The 22,804-nt window shown below is 36.5% G+C and overlaps 1 protein-coding gene across 1 annotated transcript; it reads right to left on the bottom strand.

The window, feature by feature from the left end:
• Nucleotides 1-570: 570 nt before the first annotated feature.
• Nucleotides 571-4,394, bottom strand: LOC127651981 (trichohyalin-like). Its single transcript, XM_052138048.1, is given in 5 exon segments — nt 571-1,375; nt 1,411-2,420; nt 2,423-3,492; nt 3,673-4,164; nt 4,373-4,394. Coding segments are annotated over 5 exon segments (3,399 nt in total).
• Nucleotides 4,395-22,804: the final 18,410 nt, after the last annotated feature.

The following is a 22,804-nucleotide window of genomic DNA, read 5'->3' as shown; positions in this document are numbered from 1 at the left end:
GACACATAGCACTGACCATAGAACACATTTTTATATATATATATATATATATATATATAGAGAGAGAGAGAGAGAGAGAGAGAGAGAGAGAGAGAGAGAGAGAGAGAGAGTATATATAAATAAGGGTTGAATAAAAAAACGTCCATCTACATGTTATCAGTCACCCAATCATTTACTGGGCCAGTATGCACAATTTGCACCACTACAATACTTATATTGCAATATATTGCTTATATGTTCCAGGACTGAAATCCCCACCCCACTTCAAGCACTTATTATTATGTGTATAAGTGTCTAGTTTAAATAATTATATTGAAATAAAAACAATGATTCCCAAAACATGACATACCTAAACTACATTCCAATCCAGAGTGTGTGTCATTTCACAATGTTTATAAGGACATTGAGCAGTTAAATTACATGTATGTAGCAAATGTTTAAATACAAAAAATTTGTTAAAATCTAAAGTTGTAAATACGCAATAAACTTAATTTTCACTTATAGTATATCAGTTCTAATATTGATGTTACTGCTGCTCCTCATTCTATTCTTTCTGTAGGAGTTCCTTTATCAGCTGCTGCTCTTCCTGTTCCTTTTGTTCTTATTTTTCAGCTGCTGCTCTTCTTGTTCCTTTTGTTCAAGCTCCTTTTTCAGCTTCTGCTCTTCTTGTTCCTTTTGTTCAAGCTCCTTTTTCAGCTTCTGCACTTCTTGTTCCTTTTGTTCAAGCTCCTTTTTCAGCTTCTGCACTTCTTGTTCCTTTTGTTCAAGCTCCTTTTTCAGCTTCTGCTCTTCTTGTTCCTTTTGTTCAAGCTCCTTTTTCAGCTTCTGCTCTTCTTGTTCCTTTTGTTCAAGCTCCTTTTTCAGCTTCTGCTCTTCTTGTTCCTTTTGTTCAAGCTCCTTTTTCAGCTTCTGCTCTTCTTGTTCCTTTTGTTCAAGCTCCTTTCTCAGCTTCTGCTCTTCTTGTTCCTTTTGTTCTAGCTCCTTTTTCAGCTTCTGCTCTTCCTGTTCCTTTTGTTCTAGCTCCTTTTTCAGCTTCTGCTCTTCTTGTTCCTTTTGTTCAAGCTCCTTTTTCAGCTTCTGCTCTTCCTGTTCCTTTTGTTCAAGCTCCTTTTTCAGCTTCTGCTCTTCCTGTTCCTTTTGTTCAAGCTCCTTTTTCAGCTTCTGCTCTTCTTGTTCCTTTTGTTCAAGCTCCTTTTTCAGCTTCTGCTCTTCTTGTTCCTTTTGTTCAAGCTCCTTTTTCAGCTTCTGCTCTTCTTGTTCCTTTTGTTCAAGCTCCTTTCTCAGCTTCTGCTCTTCTTGTTCCTTTTGTTCTAGCTCCTTTTTCAGCTTCTGCTCTTCTTGTTCCTTTTGTTCAAGCTCCTTTTCAGCTTCTGCTCTTCCTGTTCCTTTTGTTCAAGCTCCTTTTTCAGCTTCTGCTCTTCCTGTTCCTTTTGTTCAAGCTCCTTTTTCAGCTTCTGCTCTTCTTGTTCCTTTTGTTCAAGCTCCTTTTTCAGCTTCTGCTCTTCCTGTTCCTTTTGTTCAAGCTCCTTTTTCAGCTTCTGCTCTTCTTGTTCCTTTTGTTCAAGCTCCTTTTTCAGCTTCTGCTCTTCCTGTTCCTTTTGTTCTAGCTCCTTTTTCAGCTGCTGCTCTTCTTGTTCCTTTTGTTCAAGCTCCTTTTTCAGCTTCTGCTCTTCTTGTTCCTTTTGTTCAAGCTCCTTTTTCAGCTGCTGCTCTTCTTGTTCCTTTTGTTCAAGCTCCTTTTTCAGCTTCTGCTCTTCTTGTTCCTTTTGTTCAAGCTCCTTTTTCAGCTTCTGCTCTTCTTGTTCCTTTTGTTCAAGCTCCTTTTTCAGCTGCTGCTCTTCTTGTTCCTTTTGTTCAAGCTCCTTTCTCAGCTGCTGCTCTTCTTGTTCCTTTTGTTCAAGCTCCTTTTTCAGCTGCTGCTCTTCTTGTTCCTTTTGTTCAAGCTCCTTTTTCAGCTTCTGCTCTTCTTGTTCCTTTTGTTCAAGCTCCTTTTTCAGCTTCTGCTCTTCTTGTTCCTTTTGTTCAAGCTCCTTTTTCAGCTTCTGCTCTTCTTGTTCCTTTTGTTCAAGCTCCTTTCTCAGCTTCTGCTCTTCTTGTTCCTTTTGTTCAAGCTCCTTTCTCAGCTGCTGCTCTTCTTGTTCCTTTTGTTCAAGCTCCTTTCTCAGCTTCTGCTCTTCTTGTTCCTTTTGTTCAAGCTCCTTTTTCAGCTGCTGCTCTTCTTGTTCCTTTTGTTCAAGCTCCTTTCTCAGCTTCTGCTCTTCTTGTTCCTTTTGTTCAAGCTCCTTTTTCAGCTGCTGCTCTTCTTGTTCCTTTTGTTCAAGCTCCTTTTTCAGCTTCTGCTCTTCTTGTTCCTTTTGTTCAAGCTCCTTTTTCAGCTGCTGCTCTTCTTGTTCCTTTTGTTCAAGCTCCTTTTCAGCTTCTGCTCTTCTTGTTCCTTTTGTTCAAGCTCCTTTCTCAGCTTCTGCTCTTCTTGTTCCTTTTGTTCAAGCTCCTTTTTCAGCTGCTGCTCTTCTTGTTCCTTTTGTTCAAGCTCCTTTTTCAGCTTCTGCTCTTCTTGTTCCTTTTGTTCAAGCTCCTTTTTCAGCTGCTGCTCTTCTTGTTCCTTTTGTTCAAGCTCCTTTTTCAGCTTCTGCTCTTCTTGTTCCTTTTGTTCAAGCTCCTTTTTCAGCTTCTGCTCTTCTTGTTCCTTTTGTTCAAGCTCCTTTTTCAGCTTCTGCTCTTCTTGTTCCTTTTGTTCTAGCTCCTTTTTCAGCTTCTGCTCTTCCTGTTCCTTTTGTTCAAGCTCCTTTTTCAGCTTCTGCTCTTCCTGTTCCTTTTGTTCAAGCTCCTTTTTCAGCTTCTGCTCTTCCTGTTCCTTTTGTTCAAGCTCCTTTTTCAGCTTCTGCTCTTCTTGTTCCTTTTGTTCAAGCTCCTTTTTCAGCTTCTGCTCTTCCTGTTCCTTTTGTTCAAGCTCCTTTTTCAGCTTCTGCTCTTCTTGTTCCTTTTGTTCAAGCTCCTTTTTCAGCTTCTGCTCTTCCTGTTCCTTTTGTTCAAGCTCCTTTTTCAGCTTCTGCTCTTCTTGTTCCTTTTGTTCAAGCTCCTTTTTCAGCTTCTGCTCTTCTTGTTCCTTTTGTTCAAGCTCCTTTTTCAGCTTCTGCTCTTCCTGTTCCTTTTGTTCAAGATCCTTTTTCAGCTTCTGCTCTTCTTGTTCCTTTTGTTCAAGCTCCTTTTTCAGCTTCTGCTCTTCCTGTTCCTTTTGTTCAAGCTCCTTTTTCAGCTTCTGCTCTTCCTGTTCCTTTTGGTCAAGCTCCTTTTTCAGCTTCTGCTCTTCTTGTTCCTTTTGTTCAAGCTCCTTTTTCAGCTTCTGCTCTTCCTGTTCCTTTTGATCAATCTCCTTTTTCAGCTTCTGCTCTTCCTGTTCCTTTTGTTCAAGCTCCTTTTTCAGCTGCTGCTCATTCTGTTCCTTCTTTAGGAGCTCTTTTTTCAGATACAGTGTGCCTAGTGATACACATACTAACAATACAATTAAGCACAAATGAAATGGAAATTTTTGCAGCTTCATTCTGTCCTTCCATGTAATTTCTGTTGTGTTTCTGTTCTGTTGAGTTGTTTTAAACATCTCATGAGTGTAATACCTCATTCCATTTTCCCCTATAATTTTTGTAATCTTTTGAAACAAATCTGAGACCTGACCTTTATTCCTTTTGTCCTCATTGTTGAATGAGTGATATCTGCCACCACAACTATCAACTATTTCTGGTAAATAGTTGCTTTTCCTGATGTACTCATCTAAAGAGTAATCCTTTAGCAGATCAGTGTGAGTGAACAGAATGATGGTACGCCCCAAAGCCTCTTCTCCAAAGTTCTCTTGAATCCATTTCACTGTGTCCCTCTCTTCTTTTGTGAATCTCACTTCCAGTTTGATCACCAGCAGAAACACATGTGGACCAGGAGCAGACATCACCATACAGTTCTCAATTTCAGCCTTCAACTGAGCTTCAGTAATAGATGTATTAAATAGTCCTGGAGTGTCAACTACAGCGATGGTCTTTCCACCCACCACTCCTTTCTGTTTCTCACACATTATATTGTTCTCTTCAAATGCGACTCTGCCCAGGATGGAGTTCCCTGTGGCACTTTTTCCAGCTCCAGTCTTACCCAATAGAATGATCCTCAGATCAGATACTACAAAGAAAATGTTTTAAACAAACACACACACATGTTGGTGCAGCTATGATTATGAGGAATCTCCATAGACATATAGATTTTTATACTTTAAGAATGTCTTGGTTTACTGATGTAAACTCGATGTTGTGTCGATGTAGTGACACTAGAGATTCGCTCTTGAGAGCCCTAACCACCAGGGTGACAGACACCCTGCCTCTAAACCTACCTCTCACAAAATGCAACTGCATTTTTACATTTTCAATAAAACATTGTTTAGTATGTTTTTTAAGCGATTTGAATATTGGGAACACTAGAAATTTCCTCGTAAACCACTTAAATAGATTAATCCAAACCATAAAAAAAGACTCTTTAATTTGTTGAATTTATAAATATGCTACATTAAGAGGATGGCCCTTTGAATTTTGTCTTTTTCTTCACACAGCTTCCAGCAGTTTACTTTATTTTGCATGACATTCTCATTTTGCATTTTTTGTTTAGTCATAAAACTTGTACTGTGATCAGCTGCGTGTGTATATATACATTATCATCAATATATGTAATCATTTCTAAATACATGCTTTAGATTATACAGTATGTATGCTTATTATTGCTGTTGAGGATGATTGGCCCAGAATGTATGAGCTTGCTAAATTGTAACTCAATATATTTTTTAATACTGGTTATATTAAAATATTACTGCTTAAATGAGATTGTAACCAAGAGATATATTGTTTGATGTAAGTTAAAAAGCACAGATAAGCAAATACATCATGTGGATTGCAATTGTTTGAGTCATGAGCACTACAGCTAAATTGATTAAAATGACTTTTCTCACTTTAAACTGTCTGATTTTATATATACATAAGGTTCCAATTTTTCAAATAAGAATATTTCAAGAAATTCCTGCAGGAACTTGACAGAAAGTGCTGTCATTTCAGTAAAATTCCTGGCTTTTAGTTTTATGTAACAAATATTGAATGTGTAAAATATCATGATTATTAAAGTGTTTGTACTGACCTTTATGTGCTGAAGTCATTATTATTGTGAGAAATTCCCTGTGTTGTTTTCACTCAGGTTTCACTCAGGCTGCAGTCTGAACAGAATAAAAAAGGCACGGCACCTTATTATGATAGTGAAAGTCCTTTTGAAAAGCCACAATGATCATGTGACCATCTTTCAGAGACCTTTTTTTGTTTCTCAGTTGATTTGTTGATGTACTAAGAGTGTTGTGAAATGTTGTATGAGATGTTTAACCTTCCTAAAGGTTTCTCGTTTATTCCAACCCTCATATACCAACGTAATAGTTTTTTTTTTTATTTTTGTTTTTTCATATTTAAATTTTTATGTTGCTTATAGTCACACATTCACATTTTGTTCAGATGTCCACTGATTACAGCTTTTTTGAGGGGAAAAATGTTACCTTCATAAAATCTTATTTATATATCTTGAAATTGTTTACCACTCAGATCAGGTCTTTTCTACTGAGAAAATTGTAGCTAAAAAATGGCAATTGCCACTTGAGGGTGCTGTGCACATGCACTAGGAAAAATTAAATAAGAGGTCAGATATGATTGGTAAATGTTGTATATGCTAATTTAAACCCGCTGGATCAGCCAACAGTGTGTTTAAGCATTTGTTTGGTTTATTGCTTCTTATGTTTCTAAATGGTCACTTCTTATCTACATTTCCAGGTGGTTCTCATTGTGGTCATAAATCGTCACCAATTTGTCTGTCCTTGACCTTTTCATGTGTCTAGTGGCATAACTCAAGAAAGGACTGTGAGTCTGGACTCAGAACTCAAAATAAAAAATGAAGAAATGCCACTCATCCCCTACATCCTGCCTGCTACGGATTTACTTTTGCAAACAGGTGAGGAAAGACTGTGAGGAGAATTAAAACATTTTGACAGCCCACAACATTTTGAAACTTCAGTTTGAATGACTGAAATCACAATACCAGCCACCGTATCACCCTACAGCTCTTGCCTGGTTGTCCACTAGAGCTAAGCAGGGTTGAGCCTGGCCAGTACCAGGAGAGCCATAATTCAATGGTGCGTCGTCAATTACACTTTACATAAAGTATACCCGGTCCTTTATGGCGTGAATGGGCATTTACAGGGGAATTTTATTTTTAAAAGTTTATTTTTTACAATCTGATTCAGTGAAACTTCTGTATTTGTTTCACAGTATTATTGTTTGCCTTAGAAAGGGGAACACTAAATCTTTACAGAGTGAACATCAGAGTTTAAGCCGTTAAATGCATTGTCATTTCAAGAAGAGTATACATATTTTGAAGTGAAATTTATAGTGATTGTGTCTTATGCGAGATACAGTAAGACTGAAATGTACATGCACCTTAGCCAAATACATTTAAACTCAGTTTTCACAATTCCTAACAGTTAGGATCACTACTTTATTTTAAGAATGTGAAATGTCAGAATAATAATAGTAGAGAGAATTATTTATTTAATCTTTTATTTCTTTCATCACATTGCCAGTGGGTCAGAAGATTATTTACACTTAGTTAGTATTTAGTAGCAGGGTCATTCTTACTATTTCAGCTTGGTAACTTTCTATAAAACAAAGTTACAATTTCCATGATTTAATCATTTTATCTGAAGAAGGGCTTGTTAAACTACAAGAAAAATATATTGGTCCAGCTCAGGATATTATTCTTTAATAATTTTGACTAAATTCTTCACACATGCAAAGGCCAAATGTCCACCCTGTTACAGGACATTCTCATCTCAATTAATAAGTGTTTTGAATGCACAGTTATTGTAATATTTACAACAGGGTGTACAGAAGGGAAACGGGTTTGACTGGACATAACAGGGTGGACATCAAACCATCCACTGTAGAACGTGGTGATTTTTTCCTCCTCCCAACCGCTGGTACATCTTCTTGTATTTTTCTTTTTTTTATCTTTTCCTTCTCCTGCAAGGCCTTTAGATGTTCAGTCTCCTTCTGGAGCCTCCTTCTTCCCTGTCTGACATTTCTTCATCCAACAGCATATTGCCTAATACACAAGAAGCATATTGACACAATTTACAATCACTCAACAGATAAATGGTTCTGTATACAATAATTTATAGGATAGAATGCCACATTAAAGTAAGTTGTTCTAATACCTATTAGAGGAGAGGAGATGGCGGAAATCTAAAGATCCAGCCAATCTAGGTAAATATCAGCTTCTGCTTGCAACTTTTTCAGATAACGTTAAAGCTGCAAAAACTTAATATTACCAGACCAACAGCACCACAGACACTCGCAGCTTGTTTAAAACATTCAACACACTTCTCTGCCCTCCCCCTCCACCACCTGACACATCACTGACAGTAGATATCTTCACCACATTTTTTACTAATAAGGTTACAGCCATCAGCAATACATGCCCTGCACCACACCCTGTCAAGATTTACAATATCAGGAAGATAAGACCCTTCCTCTCTGTACATGCCACACAATTGCTCGTTCAGTCCCTTGTCATAACTAGACTGGACTACTGTAACGCTCTCATTGCAGGCCTTCCTGCATGTGCTATTAGACCTCTCCAAATGATCCAGAATGCAGCAGCACGTCTGGTCTTTAATGAACCTAAGAGAGCACATGTTACACCCCTCCTCGTCTCTCTCCACTGGCTGCCAGTTCATGCACATACTAAATTCAAGGCCCTGATGCTGGCATACAAAACAGTCACTGGGTCTGCTCCAGCATACCTAAAAACATTTATGCAGAGCTACGTTCCCACCAGAAGCCTGCGGTCGTCTAAGGAACGTCGCCTTGTCGTACCAAAACAAAGAGGCACCAAAACACTTTCCCGGACTTTCAGTTTCATCATACCACATTGGTGGAATGACCTTCCCAACTCAATCCGGGAAGCTAACTCACTCTCTATCTTCAAAAAACGGCTAAAAACACATCTTTTCCAAAAGCACTTAACCGGTCAATAAAAAAAAAAAAACATTTATGTTTTTTATTACAATTCTTGTTGCACTTAAATCTGTTTTGTATACTATTCTGATGATAGTGAAACTTTGTAGTATGGCACTTTTTGTACCACTGTCTCCCTAAGATGATTCGCTGATGTTTTCTTCATTTGTAAGTCGCTTTGGATAAAACCGTCTGCCAAATGAATAAATGCAAATGTAAATGTATTGTAAGATCTCGTTTGTTATGCTATCCCTTTTTTAGGCTACAGAATATGTTTATCATTGTATTTTAAAATTTGAAGTTTCTAGTTTTAGGGAACATATGTTATTTCACTCTCTCTCTCTCTCTCTCTCTCGTGCACGTGCGTGAGTGTCTGTTGAGCGAGTGGAGCGTGGTGAGTGTGAGTGTGTTTGGATTTCGTGTGAGTAATTTGGATTTCTAAAATCTTTCTCTCTTTTTCTAAATATTGTTGTGTGAAAAGTTAAGTGATAGTTAGTAGGGTTGTTTTGTGTGGGCTGTGTGCTGGCCGCTTCTTTAAAGAAGCATGGCAGCTCCGGGAATGCCAGTACTGAGTAGCCTTACGCGGCGCCACAGAGTGAAAGTGGCGAATGCAGCAAGTGTGGAAGACTGTTGTTTAGCTGTGGGTGAAGTGGTTGGATATGATTGTGTGTTGTTATCATCAAGGATGAACAATGCAACAGTGATTTTTCTGAATACAGTGGAAAAAGCAAATGTATTGGTAGAGAATGTTATTGTCATTGATGGTGTTTTTACCCCAGTACTGCCACTCTCGTTACCTTCCAAAAAAGTAACTCTGTCTAATGTTCCACCATTTATTAGTGATGACATTCTTTCAAAAACTCTCCCTCGATATGGGAAATTGATTTCTCTGATCAAAAAAATTCCCATGGGATGTGAATCTTCACTTTTAAAACATGTTGTCTCTTTCAGACGTTTTGTTTATATGTTGAATGTAGCATTTAATTTTCGAGTAGATGATTTTGATTATGTTGATTTTGTGACAACTTAGAACATGAAGTGTTTCGATTGTGGCAAGGTAGGACATCTAATTCGAACATGTCCTGACAAGGACAAAAGAAAACAAGTAAATGTGTCTGACAGTAACAGCCTGACTGATCATGCTGAGGCGGGACCGTCAGAAACTGAAAAAAAAAAAACATGACTGAACAAGTTGTAATACAGAAGATGACTGTTGACAAATCAGTTAGCGATGAGCCCATTGAGGATGATGTGACACAAGCAGATCTTTCGAGTGAGGTAACAGAAAATGTACAGTCAAGTAGAAATAAAGAACCGGATCTACAGTTTGTAGAAACACACAGAATGTTTAGCGATGATGAGAAGTGGAGCATGCAGTGTTTAAGGTACCTTTAAAAAGAAAGAAAAGTGATGTTTTTAGTGATCTGAAACCTCTGAAGAAGGCAGATATTGATGAAACTAGAGTGAATGAAGATTCAGAAAGTGACAGTGAATGTAGATGAATATTTCCCTGACGTAAAGCAATTTATTGAAAAAACAAGGTGTTGGATGGCTGAAGGGAACTTCAAAGAAGTGTATCGTTTAAAAAAATTACTGAGAAAACTCAACATGATCAAAATAATGATAATATGAAGAGACATAGTTTTGTCAGTTTGTTGCATTGTTTTTATTATTATTTTTCCTCATGAGTGAGACACGTTTTGCTTCAATAAATATGAATGGAGCAAGAGATTTGAAGAAGAGAGCAACATTGTTTGAAGTAATTAAACAAAAAAGAGCAGACATTGTTTTTTTTCAAGAAACTCACAGTGATGTCAGTGCCATAAAAATGCCATAAATTGGTTAAGAGCATGGGAAGGAATTTCAGTTTTAAGTCATAACACGTCACTTAGTGGAGTGGCCATTCTCTTCACCAAACATTTTAGCCCAGTTTCTTATAGTGTTGAAGAAGTTATAAGTGGAAGGCTTTTAAAAGTTAAAGCATGTTTTGAGAATATAATTTTTTGTTGCAATTGAGAGAATGTGTTTTTTAGACACTCTCGTTAACACTACAGGATTGTAGTGATGAAGATTATTTATTTTTAAGGGGGGATTTTAACTGTACTGAAAAAGAAATAGACTCATATTGGAATCATATTGAACCACATGTACTCTCTAGGAAGAGACTTATTCAAGTCATTAAGAGACATGATTTGTGTGATATTTGTGTAGACACCTGGATAAAGGTTAGGGTTTCTGAATGTATAACTGTCATTTTTTTTTTTGAGAACAGAATTTTATTATTTGTATTTATGTCTGAAAAGATACCTATGCAATCAAAGTGTTGATGGACTTTGTTTTTTTTCAAGTTCATATATGAGACCTGTTTATAAAAAGGTTTTTTTTCAGACGTGTGTGTAAGGGAAAACAAATCATACAATGTCTGTTTTTTATTGTGTTTTCTGTGAGCATCAGTCAGATGATGAGAACTGGGTACTTTGACCTCGGAAGTTCAAGGTGCAATAAAAAGAGAGAAAGAAAAAAAGGCAACGTGATGTTTTGGCCATGAGCTAGCGTTTGGGGAAGAATGGCGGCGGAAGGGAGGAAAGTGTGGGGAGAAACATCGGATGACGATAATGAACAAGAAATGGATTATCAAGAAGTAAGGTATAATAAAAGGAAGAAAAAGAGCAGCATGGGTGATGGATCTGATTGTGAACGAGCAATTAATAAAGTAAAACAAACGAGAAGTGAAGCTGATAAAGAAGAGGAAAGAGAAATCAAGGTCCTAATTACTTTTGCTAAGCAGTCAGAACAACAAACTCATCCTGTTAAATTATCAAAAGCAATTGAGAAAGAGATAGGAGTTGTGAAAGCTGTAGCTTGTCTAAATAATGGAAGAATAATGATTAAATGTAAGGATGAAAAGCAAAAACAAAAAATTCTGAAAATGAAAACGCTGGCAGGAGGAAAGATATCATGCACAGAAATAGGTAATGGAGTCAGAGGGGTTATCTCAGGAGTACCTCTTAATGTAAGTGTGGATGATATTAAAGGAAATCTAAGTGGAGGCACAGTTATCTCTACTAGAAGACTGCAGATGTGGAAAGACAACAAAAGGTGTGAAAGTCTGAGTGTGATGATTCTGTTTGAAGGGAGTAATTTGCCCACAAGAGTGAAGCTAGGATTTGTTAGCTTCTTGGTGCGAGAGTTCATACCTCCACCTTTGAGATGCTTCAAGTGCCAACGGATGGGACATACTGCAAATTCTTGTAAAGGGAGAATGCGGTGTGTAAAGTGTGGGGGGGAACATGAATATGGCAAGTGTGAGGAGGGCATAGTGATTAAATGCTGTAACTGTGGCGGTGGACATAGCGCAGCATACGCAGGATGTCCTGTACAACAAGAAGCCCGCGAAGTTCAAAAAATAAAAACTGTGCAAAATTTAACATATGCAGAAGCTATGCGTAAGGTAAAAGACAAAAGTAAAGCTGAACCGAAGGTAAATAATGTGCCAGGAAAAAGGATGGAATCCTATTCTCAGAGAGAAGTGAATCACGAGAGGAATGAGCCAGATCTGCATATCACAGTAAACAAAATTGACTTTGTGGCATTCATTTGTCGCGGTGGTGAATGGCACTTCACAAGTGGAAAAGCGATCTGATAAATTAAGGATTATCGTAGGATGTGCTAATAAATTTCTCAAGTTAACAGGAGTTTCAGCAGAGGAGGTGCATGGGATTTTGAAAGCGGAGGAAGGAACTGCTGCCATGGGTATGACTCAGAGTAATAATCCTTAGCTGGACGATGTCTTTCCTACTACTACATTGGAATGCTAGGAGTTTAATAGCAAATGGTCAAGAATTTAAAAAACATATATCAGAAATGGAAAAGACACCAGACATCATGTGCATTCAAGAGACATGGTTAAACAATTCTTTGGACTTTAAGATCAATGGATATGTAGTAGAGAGGAAAGACAGAGTAACTGGAAGAGGGGCGGTGTGCAACATTTATTAAAGAAAATATAATATATAAGAGAATAAACACAAGTAATAATGTAGAATGTGTAAGTATAGAAGTAACGGGAGATATGAAGGAATTAGAATTTCAAACTTTTATAACCCATGCAAAGAAATAAATAATAGTATTCTAGAAGATGTGATGGGTGAGTCACAGGGTAAAGTCATTATATGTGGGGATTTTAATGCACATAATGGTCTATGGGGTAGTAAGAGTACAGACAATAATGGGTTAGTTGTAGAAGAATTTATAGAAGAACACTCATTAGTATGTTTGAATGATGGGAAATCAACAAGAATGGATATCGTTAAAGGCGACTTGTCATGTTTGGATCTCACAGTAACATCAGCTGCATTAGCAGGTAAGTGCACTTGGAGCGTACAAGAGGATAATTTGGGCAGTGATCACTGGCCTATAGTCTGTGAGATTCAGAGTGCAGTACAAAAGCAAAGTTTTAACCAGTGTGCAAGGTGGGGATTTAAACAGGCAAAATGGGAGGAGTTTTGTGTGTTGTGTGAAGAAAATTTCAAAAATATGAAGATGGAAGGGAGTATTGAGGAGAGATATAAAAAAGTAGTAAGTGAAATTATTTTAGCAGCGAACCTATCTATTCCATTAATAAGAGGCAATGGAAAAAGAAAGAAAAATGTTCCATGGTGGTCTGAAGAATGCACCGTGGCAATTAAAGAAAGGAATAAGGCATTCGGGTTTTAAAAAGGTTAATAACTCAAGATACAGTAATAGATTATCAGAAAAAAAGGGCAGCTGCAAGAAGGGTAATTAAAAGCGCAAAGAGGAAAGCATGGCAGGAGTTCTGTAACACAATTGGGAGAGAGACTGGAATGCATGTGGTATGGAGAATGATAAGGAAAATGAATGGTATTAATACTCACAAACAAGTTCCTGTAATTGAGGAAGATGGAAAGGTGGCCAGAACGGATAAAGAAAAGATAGAAATATTGGCCAAAACATTTGCTAAAGTCCATAGTATTGAAAACTTGAGTGATGCGTTTTTAAAAAGAAGACAAGAGTTAAATAAAATGTATGAGAATGTTTGTAAGAAAAAACAAGAAATTGATAGTAACATGGATGATGATTTTAATCTCTTTGAGCTAAAAATTGCTATTAGTAATTCAAAGGATACAACACCAGGGAGAGACATGATAAGCTATAGTATGTTAAAAAACTTACCGGATGTAGCCATTAAAGTAATACTGGATGTGTATAACCAGATATGGAGTGAAGGCACCTTACCCAAAGAGTGGAAAAATGCAATAGTGATACCAGTAGCAAAACCAGGTAAAGATGCAACAAAATCTAGTAGTTATAGGCCAATTGCTCTTACATCTACATTATGTAAGGTGATGGAAAAAATGATAGTAAGAAGATTAAATTATTTTTTGGAGAAAAATGAGATTTTGTCATCAGCCCAAAGTGGGTTTAGGAGGAAAAAGATCTACAATGGATGCTTTGTTATTATTCGAAAGTGAGGTTAAAAAAGCTTTAACAATGAAAGAATTTCTTGTTGCTGTTTTCTTCGATATTGAAAAGGCATATGACACTTTATGGAGGGAGGGACTATTAATTAAGCTAGATAAAATCGGAGTAGGGGAGAATGTACAACTGGATATTGGATTTCTTGTTTAAACGTACATTTCAGGTTAGGATAGGGGAAGAAATCTCAACAATGCATGATATTCTAAATGGGACTCCTCAAGGAAGTGTAATCAGTCCAATTTTATTTAACATAATGATTAATGATATTTATGAAAGAGTTAAACCAAGTATAGGGAAGGCACTGTATGCAGATGATGGTGCAGTGTGGAAAAGAGGTAGGAACTTAGGGAATGTAGTCAAAGGAATACAAGAATCAATAAACGAAGTTGAAAGGTGGTCAGTGGAATGGGGTCTAAAATTTTCAGTATTAAAGACCCAATATATGGTTTTTACTAAGAAAAGAAAAATGGAACAATTGACTTTGGAATTATATGGTCAATTATTAGAAAGAGTGACAGAATTTAAATACCTTGGACTAATATTTGATGGAAAATTAACATGGAATAGACATATTAAGAAAATTGAGAACAAGTGCAAAAGAGTAATAAATTGCATGACTTCAATAGCCAAATATGAGTGGGGAGCAAGGAAAAGCGCACTACTACATGTATATCAAGCCTTAATACGGTCTAGTTTAGATTATGGGTGTGCAGTGTATGGTGGTGCAGCAAAATCAGAGCTAAAGAAGTTGGACAACGTACAGGCTAGGGCACTTAGAATCTGTTGTGGAGCAATAAGATCAACCCCTCTAGATGCCATCAGGGTTGAAATGGGGAGATGCCACTAGATTTAAGAAGGGAAAAGCTTACAATGATGTACTGGGTTAATTTGCAGGGTTGTAATAAGAGTCATTGTACATGAGCAATTTTAAATGACTGTTGGGAATATAAGAAGAATAATGGGAATAGTTTTGGATGGAAGTATAAACAATGGGTTAAGGAATGTGGTCTGGAAAATGTAGTTATTTGTCCCAATATGCCATTAAAAGGGGTATCAGTGTGGAATATTCCTGAACCTAATGTTGAAATGAGATTGCTGGAGGATCGGGAGAAAGCAGAAGGAAGATATACTAATAGTTATGAAATCAATGGTTTTATGAGAGAACATTTTTATTCTTGTATACAGATCTATACAGATGGATCTAAAGACCCAGTCGAACAAAAAGTTGGAGTAGGAGTATATATTTCAAAATTTGAGACAAAAATAAGTTTAAGGTTGAGTGATAAAATGTCTGTATATTCAGCAGAACTAACAGCTGTAATAGTAGGACTGCAGTGGTTAGAGCAGACTAAGCCAAATAGGATGGCGACTGTAATTTGCTCAGATTCTGCATCAGCACTTAAAAGTATATTGTCAACAAAAACTGACAGAGAAGACCTGATAGTAGAAATTTATACATTATTATATAGGCTGAACATAGAGGGTATAATTGTATACTTTTGTTGGGTGCCGGCACATATTGGGATAGTAGGAAATGAAATTGCGGATAAATTAGCAAAAGAAGCGTTAAGGAAAGACTTGGTAGATATTAAGATACCTTTAGGAAGAAATGAAGTTAGATCAATAATTAATAGAGAAATAATAAGATTATGGCAACAAAGATGGGAAAGTAGCAGTACAGGTAGGTGGTATTATAGTATTGTAAAATCAGTAGGGAAAAAGAATCGTGCTATGGAAGACATAGAAAGGAAGAGGTAATGATTTCTAGACTAAGGATGGGTCATACAGGGTTAAAATCAACACTGGCATTAATGGGAAAGCATGGAAATGGTATGTGTGATGAATGTGGTATTATTGAAACAGTAGAACATGTGTTTTTAACTGTAGTAAATATGAAGAACAGCGTAGTGGTCTTTTTAGTAATATAAAGAACAGGCCAGTGAGTATCATGGACCTATTGGGAAAGGGTTTGAGTGATAGACAGAGGTTTAAGGACGTGATAACATTTTTAGAGCTTACAGGTCTAGATCACAGGATCTAGAGCCTGAGGAGGAAGAGCAAGCTCAGATCATCCTGGAGATTGAGGAGCTCAGTGTGGAAGCTGGAGGAGCTGAACACGCAGCGTCAGCTGAAGCTCGGGCTCTGATACTCTGGGATGGTAAAAGTTTTTTTTTTTTTGTTTTTTTTTATAAATCAGATCCATTACTCATGTGCGCAAAGTATACAGTAGGTGGCAGTAATACTCGAAAGGAGTGAACGGCCATAAAACGAGAAGAAGAAGAAGAAGGCAACGTGATGAATGAGTAGAGTTCGGCGCTGAGAAAGCTGACCGCAGTCATCGTTCGCGGATTCATTTTGTTTAGCTGCAGCACGGTGACGAAAGTTTGCGCGAAAGTATGGTGTGAACTGGAAACGTTCATGCATAAGTTTGTAGTGTGCAGCACGGGAAAAAAAGTATTATTGTGAGAGAGTTTGGTGAGAGACTGGGCACTTCAGTTTCGCGTCAGTCAGATAGATGGAGGAGATCTAGCATGGAAATTTCATGTGAGAGAATCTGTGTGTTTTTTTTCCCCCTCACGTTGATTTGTTTTATTAGTTTTAGATTGTGAAATCCGGAAGAATATTCCCGTGTTTATTTTATAAAGTTCAGTGTTGTAGTTTAAGCTGTAATAATTTGTGTAATTCATTTGAAATCCGGAAGAATACACCCGTGTTTTATTTTTGGTTATTCATTTTGGGTAAAAGTATCGCAGTGGTGTATGTAGCTGGGAGGTCATGTCAAGTGCGTGTTTACTATCTTTAACACTGAGAGATCATCGAGATCAGGAGATCTGTGTGGATTTTTGTGGATGCATCTACCCAGTTCGATGAGGGAGGAGTTCATCAAGATCTACTCAATGTCGTTGTGGGTTGATTCACGGATGCTGTTTATCATCTTGTTCTGCAATTAGAATTCTTATTTTTCCTGATTCGTGAGTACACTGGTTTTGCCTCAAAGAGCTCCAACTAGCTGAGCCCTCTGTGTACTGAAAATCCCAGCTGGGTAAAATTTGAGTGATTTTTAGGTTTCATTGCTGTGACTTTGTGAATTTAATTATTTGGTTCTTCAAAAACCAAAGAGTATTGAGAAGAATAAATACATGTTTATTAACCTGTCATAATTTTGTGTGATTTCCTGTGGAAAGAACTGTTTTGTTAATTTGTTTTTTCTTTGAGGGATTTGTATTTTCAAATTTAAAGGTAAACACAGAAGTGTATTTCTTATAAATAAATCGAAACACAAATCTGACACTATCAGGTGAAGATCTGAGATCTGGGTTAATGTGCCTTTACCGGGGTAGTGGGTAAATTTAAGATCCCCTAGACAGACTCATACTTTGTGAGCCACAACACTCTACCCGGCGGGAGGGCTACATTTGGAGGAATTTTTATGAGGAGCAGAGAGAGTATACTTGGGTTCATACCCGTTATAATGTCATTTCATTAGCTAGATTGGACAGATTGTACTAAAACATCAACTTGATAATTTCAGTATTTGCACAATTGGGCCTTTTACTTTTTCTGATCATAGTATGGTTCTATGTTCTTTTCTAATGATTTCTGTAAAAGTAAAAAGTGCACTTTAATAATTCACTGTTGGAAGATAAACATTTTAAAGTTGTTTTTAAGTGCTTTTGGGAAACATTTCGAGAAATAAAAAATGTATTTGATTCAATACAACAGTGGTGGGATTTCAGGAAGGTACAGATAAAAATGATCTGTCAACAGTTTACTCAAAATGTAACTGTGAAGATAAACAAATCTTTAGAAAATTTAGAGGCTGAAATAGTGTAACTTCAAGAATTAGGAAAAAGAAAATATCAGATAACTGACCTACTATGTGTTAAAACACAAGGAGCATTGGTCAGGTCACGTTTTCAAAATATAGATCAATTGGATGCGGCAACTAAATTTTTCTTTAATTTGGAAAAGAAAAATGGTCAGAAAAGAATTATCAATACTTTGAAATTTGAGACGGGGATGTTATTATCAGACCCTAAAGAAATTAGAAAGATTGAACATGAACATTTAATGTTTTTATGAACATTTGTATAAGAGCGAACTCAAACTGGAGGATGATACTGACGGAGGTTTCTTTGGAAACCTGCCTAAGGTATCGAAAGGAGCCAATGCAAAGATCAGTGGAGCTTTAAGCTTAACTGAGCTGTCCATAGCACTTCAAGGCATGGAATCAGGGAAAGCGCCAGGTGCGGATGGTCTTTCTGTAGACTTTTATAAGTCTTTACAGGAAGTAGTAGGTGAAGACTTGCTCATGGTGTTTAATGAAAGTTTGCCTGGAGGGCGACTGCCATCGAGCTGCAGAAGAGTGGTCCTTTCACTATTACCAAAAAAAGACCTTACGGAAATAAAAAATTGCCGTCCAGTATCACTCTTATGTACTGATTACAAAATGCTTTCCAAAGTGTTAGCAAATAGATTGGCAGTAGTGATGGAAGATGTCATTAAGCCAGATGAAAGCTATTATGTACATGGGAGGTACATTTTTGATAACATCTGTCTAATTCGTGATATCATAGGTGTCTCCAAAATGTTTAATATTAATTATATTTTGATCTCTTTAGATCAAGAAAAAGCTTTCGGCCGAATTTAACATCATATTTTATGGAATGTTTTAGAAGAATTTGGTTTTTGTAAAGATTTTATTAAAAAGATAAATGTTCTCTATAGTGATGTACAGAGTATGCTGAAAATAAACAGTGGCTTATGCGCTCCCTTTAAGGTAGGGGTGTCAGACAAGGGTGTGCACTATCAGGTATGTTGTACTCATTGGCCATTGAGCCTTTTTACAGATCAGAGAAAAGTTAACTGGACTGAAAATACTGAATTGTGAAAATGTTTTTTTTTATCTATCAGCATATGCTGATGATATAGTAGTTTTAGTTAATAGTCAGGGTGATATTGACAATTTAATAAGACTTATAAAATAGTTAAATTTTTTATCATCTGCTAACATAAACTGGGCGAAAAGTGAAACTCTGTGTTTTGGAAAATGGGAAAAAGTTAAACCTAATCTTCCAAGTGGTTTAAAATGGAATGTTGGTGGTTTTAAATATTTAGACGTGTTATTAGGAGATGAGGTTACTGTACAGAAAAACAGGGAAGGTCTAGTTGACAAGGTCGACATTTGGTCTCGTGGCCTTCATTAAGCTTAAGGAGACAGCATCACTGGTATTTTTTTTTATTTATGAAGCCATACAGGGAAAACTCCCTCCTTATTTGTGAAATCTTTTGTCACTTATCAAAAGCTGTTATGATTCTCGCTCCTCTAGATGGCCACTCTACAGGGTACCCAGGATTTGCTCTAATTTGGGTAAAACAGCGTTTTCTTATTTTGCACCTTGGTCATGGAATTCCCTCCAGAACACATTACATATAAATCACCTTGTTACCTTGGGTGAATTCAAATCTTTGATAAAAAAGTGTATGACTAAAGAGTGCAATTGCTATGTATAAGTTGGATTCTGTAATTGTAGTCCATTGTTTTCATTATTGTGTCCTATTTTTGTCTTATGTCTGTTTTTTTGTTGTATTGATCTTTTAACTTTTGTACCATGTTCAGTGTGCTTTCTTGGCCAGGTCTCCCTCGAAAAAGAGATTTAATCTCGAGGGATTCTTGGTTAAATAATGGTTAAATAAAAAAAGTTAAAGGACACTTAAGTAAATGGAAGTGGTTAGTTCCAAGTATGTCATATAAGAGGCATACTTTGATTGTGAATAATTTAGTAGCATCATCTCTGTGGCACAAGTTGGCATACATGGACCCTCCTGTAAAGTTGCTGGCTGAAATCCAAGCTATCTTTGTAGATTTTGTTTTGGGATCATCTGCATTGGATACCTCAGAGTGTGTAATATCTGCCAAAAGATGAAGGTGGTCATGGATTGAACGGCAAGTAGAACGGCAACGTTTCGGTTGAAGTTCATACAGAGATTTTTAAAAGTGCCAATGGACTTCAATTGGAGAGCGCTAACCTGCACCATTTTAAAGCATATGCCGGAGTTAAAAATGTATAAATTTTTTTACTGGATATTGCAAAGCTGCCTATATTCTATAGGAATCTATTCAAAGTTTAGATGCTCTTCAGTCCACAAAGGAAAAGTTGCACAGACTCACTTTTCTGGCTGCTTGACTGGACATAACTTCCAATGGTGATTTTTTTTCCTGAACTCAATAGGTTTCTGTGCAATTCCCAGGTTATGATTTTGGGACTTTTATTAAGCTTATCTGGCCCTAACTTTGAAAATGCAGAACTAGTGGCAGAATACTTGCTCAGCAAAGCAACACCACTCTCCCGTTCCTGTTAGGGTTTCCACTCAATTCTCCCCACTCAGTGTTGCACCCACTGAGAATAATTTTGAAAAAGCCCTTGTTATTGGCGATTCTGTTGTAAGTAATTTGGAAATAGAGACTTAAGCCACCATTTTTAAATGTATTTCGGGTGCCAGAGAGTCTGACATCAGATCAAATTTACGTAGATTTTCTAAAATTGTTATTCATGTCGGCACTAACGATGTCCTGCTTCGCCAGTCGGAGATCACTAGAGATAACGTTAAAGAGGTGTGTGAACTTGCAAAAATTATGCCAGACACTGTAATATGCTCATCGTGGTGATGAGGTTTATAGTAGATTAGTGTCACTGAATGTGTCTGTTCCCCGAATTACCAAACACAAAACTCTCACTAAGTAATTTAGAAATAATTTGATTAAGGTCAAACTTGAACAAAACAAACAAATTGGAGTGGTGGTGGTGTAGTGGTCTAAAGCACATATCTGGTAATCTGGTAATCAGAAGAACGCTGGTTTGATTCCCACAGCCACCACCATTGTGTCCTTGAGCAAGTCACTTAACTCCAGGTTGCTCCGGGGGGGATTGTCCCTGTAATAAGGGCTCTGTAAGTCGCTGTGGATAAAAGCGTCTGCCAAATGCATAAATGTAAATTAAAGATAAACTTCATATAAAGATCGGGCTACTAAACATTAGATCTCTTTCTACCAAAGCACTAATTGTAAATTAAAATATTACAGATCATGGTTTGGATGCGCTCTGTTTGACTGAAACCTGGCTTCTACTCCCCCAGGTTATTGTTATAAACATGAGCCTCATCTGAAGGGTCGAGGAGGAGGTGTTGCTACAATTTACAGTGAAGTTTTTGGTGTTATTCAGAGGACAGGATATAAATGTAAGACTTTTGAACTAATAATGCTTAATGTGACGTCAGATATAAATAAATAAACTCTGTCGTCTTTTGCCCTTGCTATTGTGTATAGATCACCTGGGCCGTATTCTGACTTCCTTGGTGAATTTGCACATTTTTTATCAGATCTTGTAGTTACTGTAGACAGAGCTTTAATTGTTGGTGACTTCAACATTCACATAGATAATGAAAATAACACATTGGGATTAGCATTTCTCGATATTCTCAACTCTCTTGGAGTCAGACAAACTGTAACAGGACCAACTCATCAGCCATAATCATACGCTAGATTTAATTCTGTCATATGGAGTTGATGTTGATTATATAGAAATTCTACCACAAAGTGATGACATCTCGGATCATTACCTCATCTCAATCTACACCACGCTATCATTCAGGTAGAACTATTCTTTTGAGTACTAAAGATAGCTTCACTAATAATCTTCCAGATGTATCTCATATAAAAATAGAACTTGATAAAATAACAGAAAATATATATTCATTCTTCTTCAGTATAACACTACATCCTCAACATCCTGAAACCTTTGCACTATAAGGGAGGGTTAGTAAATACAGTATGTGAATTAATTTACAGCTGTGTTAGTGTGCTTTTGTTGTAAAATAAATAAAAGAATTACAATGAAACAAATCCCTCACTTCACACACATAATACCAAACTCTGGTTTCAGTAAGACTCTTTAAGACTCCCAGATCCAACTGGGAGCACAATGTGGTCAGGGGTCACATCAGACTATAATAACAAAAGGACCAATAAACCTGGGAGGAAATATAGTTATAGAAGTGTGAAAGAACATAAAAGTGAACAGGATAACTAAAGTTGATTCTAATAGTAAATAAACCAATTAAATCTTAAGCTGTTTCTCAGTAAATGTGAATCAGTAACGGGTTGTACATGTTATGAGGTGGAGTGCATGATTGACATCCAGAAAGTTTTAAAGTCTATTCATCTCTCTGCGGTGCATGCATCATGGATCAAGCTTTGAGTAGTTTAAGTTTATTACATTTGAAAGTGATTATTGTGAAGTTGATCATATTAAGTGGCCAAATTAAAATAGCTACAAGGGAAGTATATACAGTATATTTAACAGATTTTACCTCACACAGAAGACTGGTCATACACAAATATACCAAACATGGCATTAATTAAAAAAATGCAATTTGAAACAAATTAAATTTGTAGATTCTAAAAAATAGAACTTTACCAAAACATCATGATAACGTTGTATACTGGTGATGTCATCAGAACATACTGTGTTTGCTGGTATTTTACCTATTGTTTGCTTAATAATAATCATTTGGATTGTAAAGGATTTTCTGCTAAATTTAAAAACAAAATTTTGTTCAAGTAACAGCAAACGTTATTTTGGCTAAAAAGTATTTTAATTAGAAAATCCCAAAATGTGTGAAATCTACATGACAACTTAATATTATGAAAAATATCTCTGTCCTGAGAGCATAGTTCGAACTTTTGGTTAAAATAACACATAAAAAACATGCTAAAATTTCAATTTTAGAAGGATAAAATTCACAAAATTATTCTAATTTAAAGGGACAGTTCACCCAAAAATGAAGATTCTCTCATCATTTACTCACCTGTCATCTCAGATGTTTATTACTTTTTTTCATCTACTGAGCACAAAAGAATAGAAGAATACCTCAGCTCTGTTGGTTCATAAAATACAAGTGATGGGGTGCTATCAATTTGAAGCTCCAAAAAGCACATAAAGGCAGCATAAAAGTAATCCATAAAACTCCAGTGGTTTAATCCATGTCTTCAGAAGTGATATAATAGGTGTGGGTGAGAAACAGATCAATATTTAAGTCCTTTTTTACTATAAATCTCCACTTTCACATATTATTTCTTTTGTTTTTGGTGATTCACATTATTTGTGCATTTTGCCACCTAATGAGAAGAATTTATAGTAAAAAAATAAAAAATAAAAGGCTTAAAT

This window comes from Xyrauchen texanus, chromosome 11 (genome assembly GCF_025860055.1).
Source record: "Xyrauchen texanus isolate HMW12.3.18 chromosome 11, RBS_HiC_50CHRs, whole genome shotgun sequence".
NCBI classification, from domain to species: domain Eukaryota; kingdom Metazoa; phylum Chordata; class Actinopteri; order Cypriniformes; family Catostomidae; genus Xyrauchen; species Xyrauchen texanus.
This window is presented reverse-complemented; position numbering and strand designations above follow the sequence as displayed.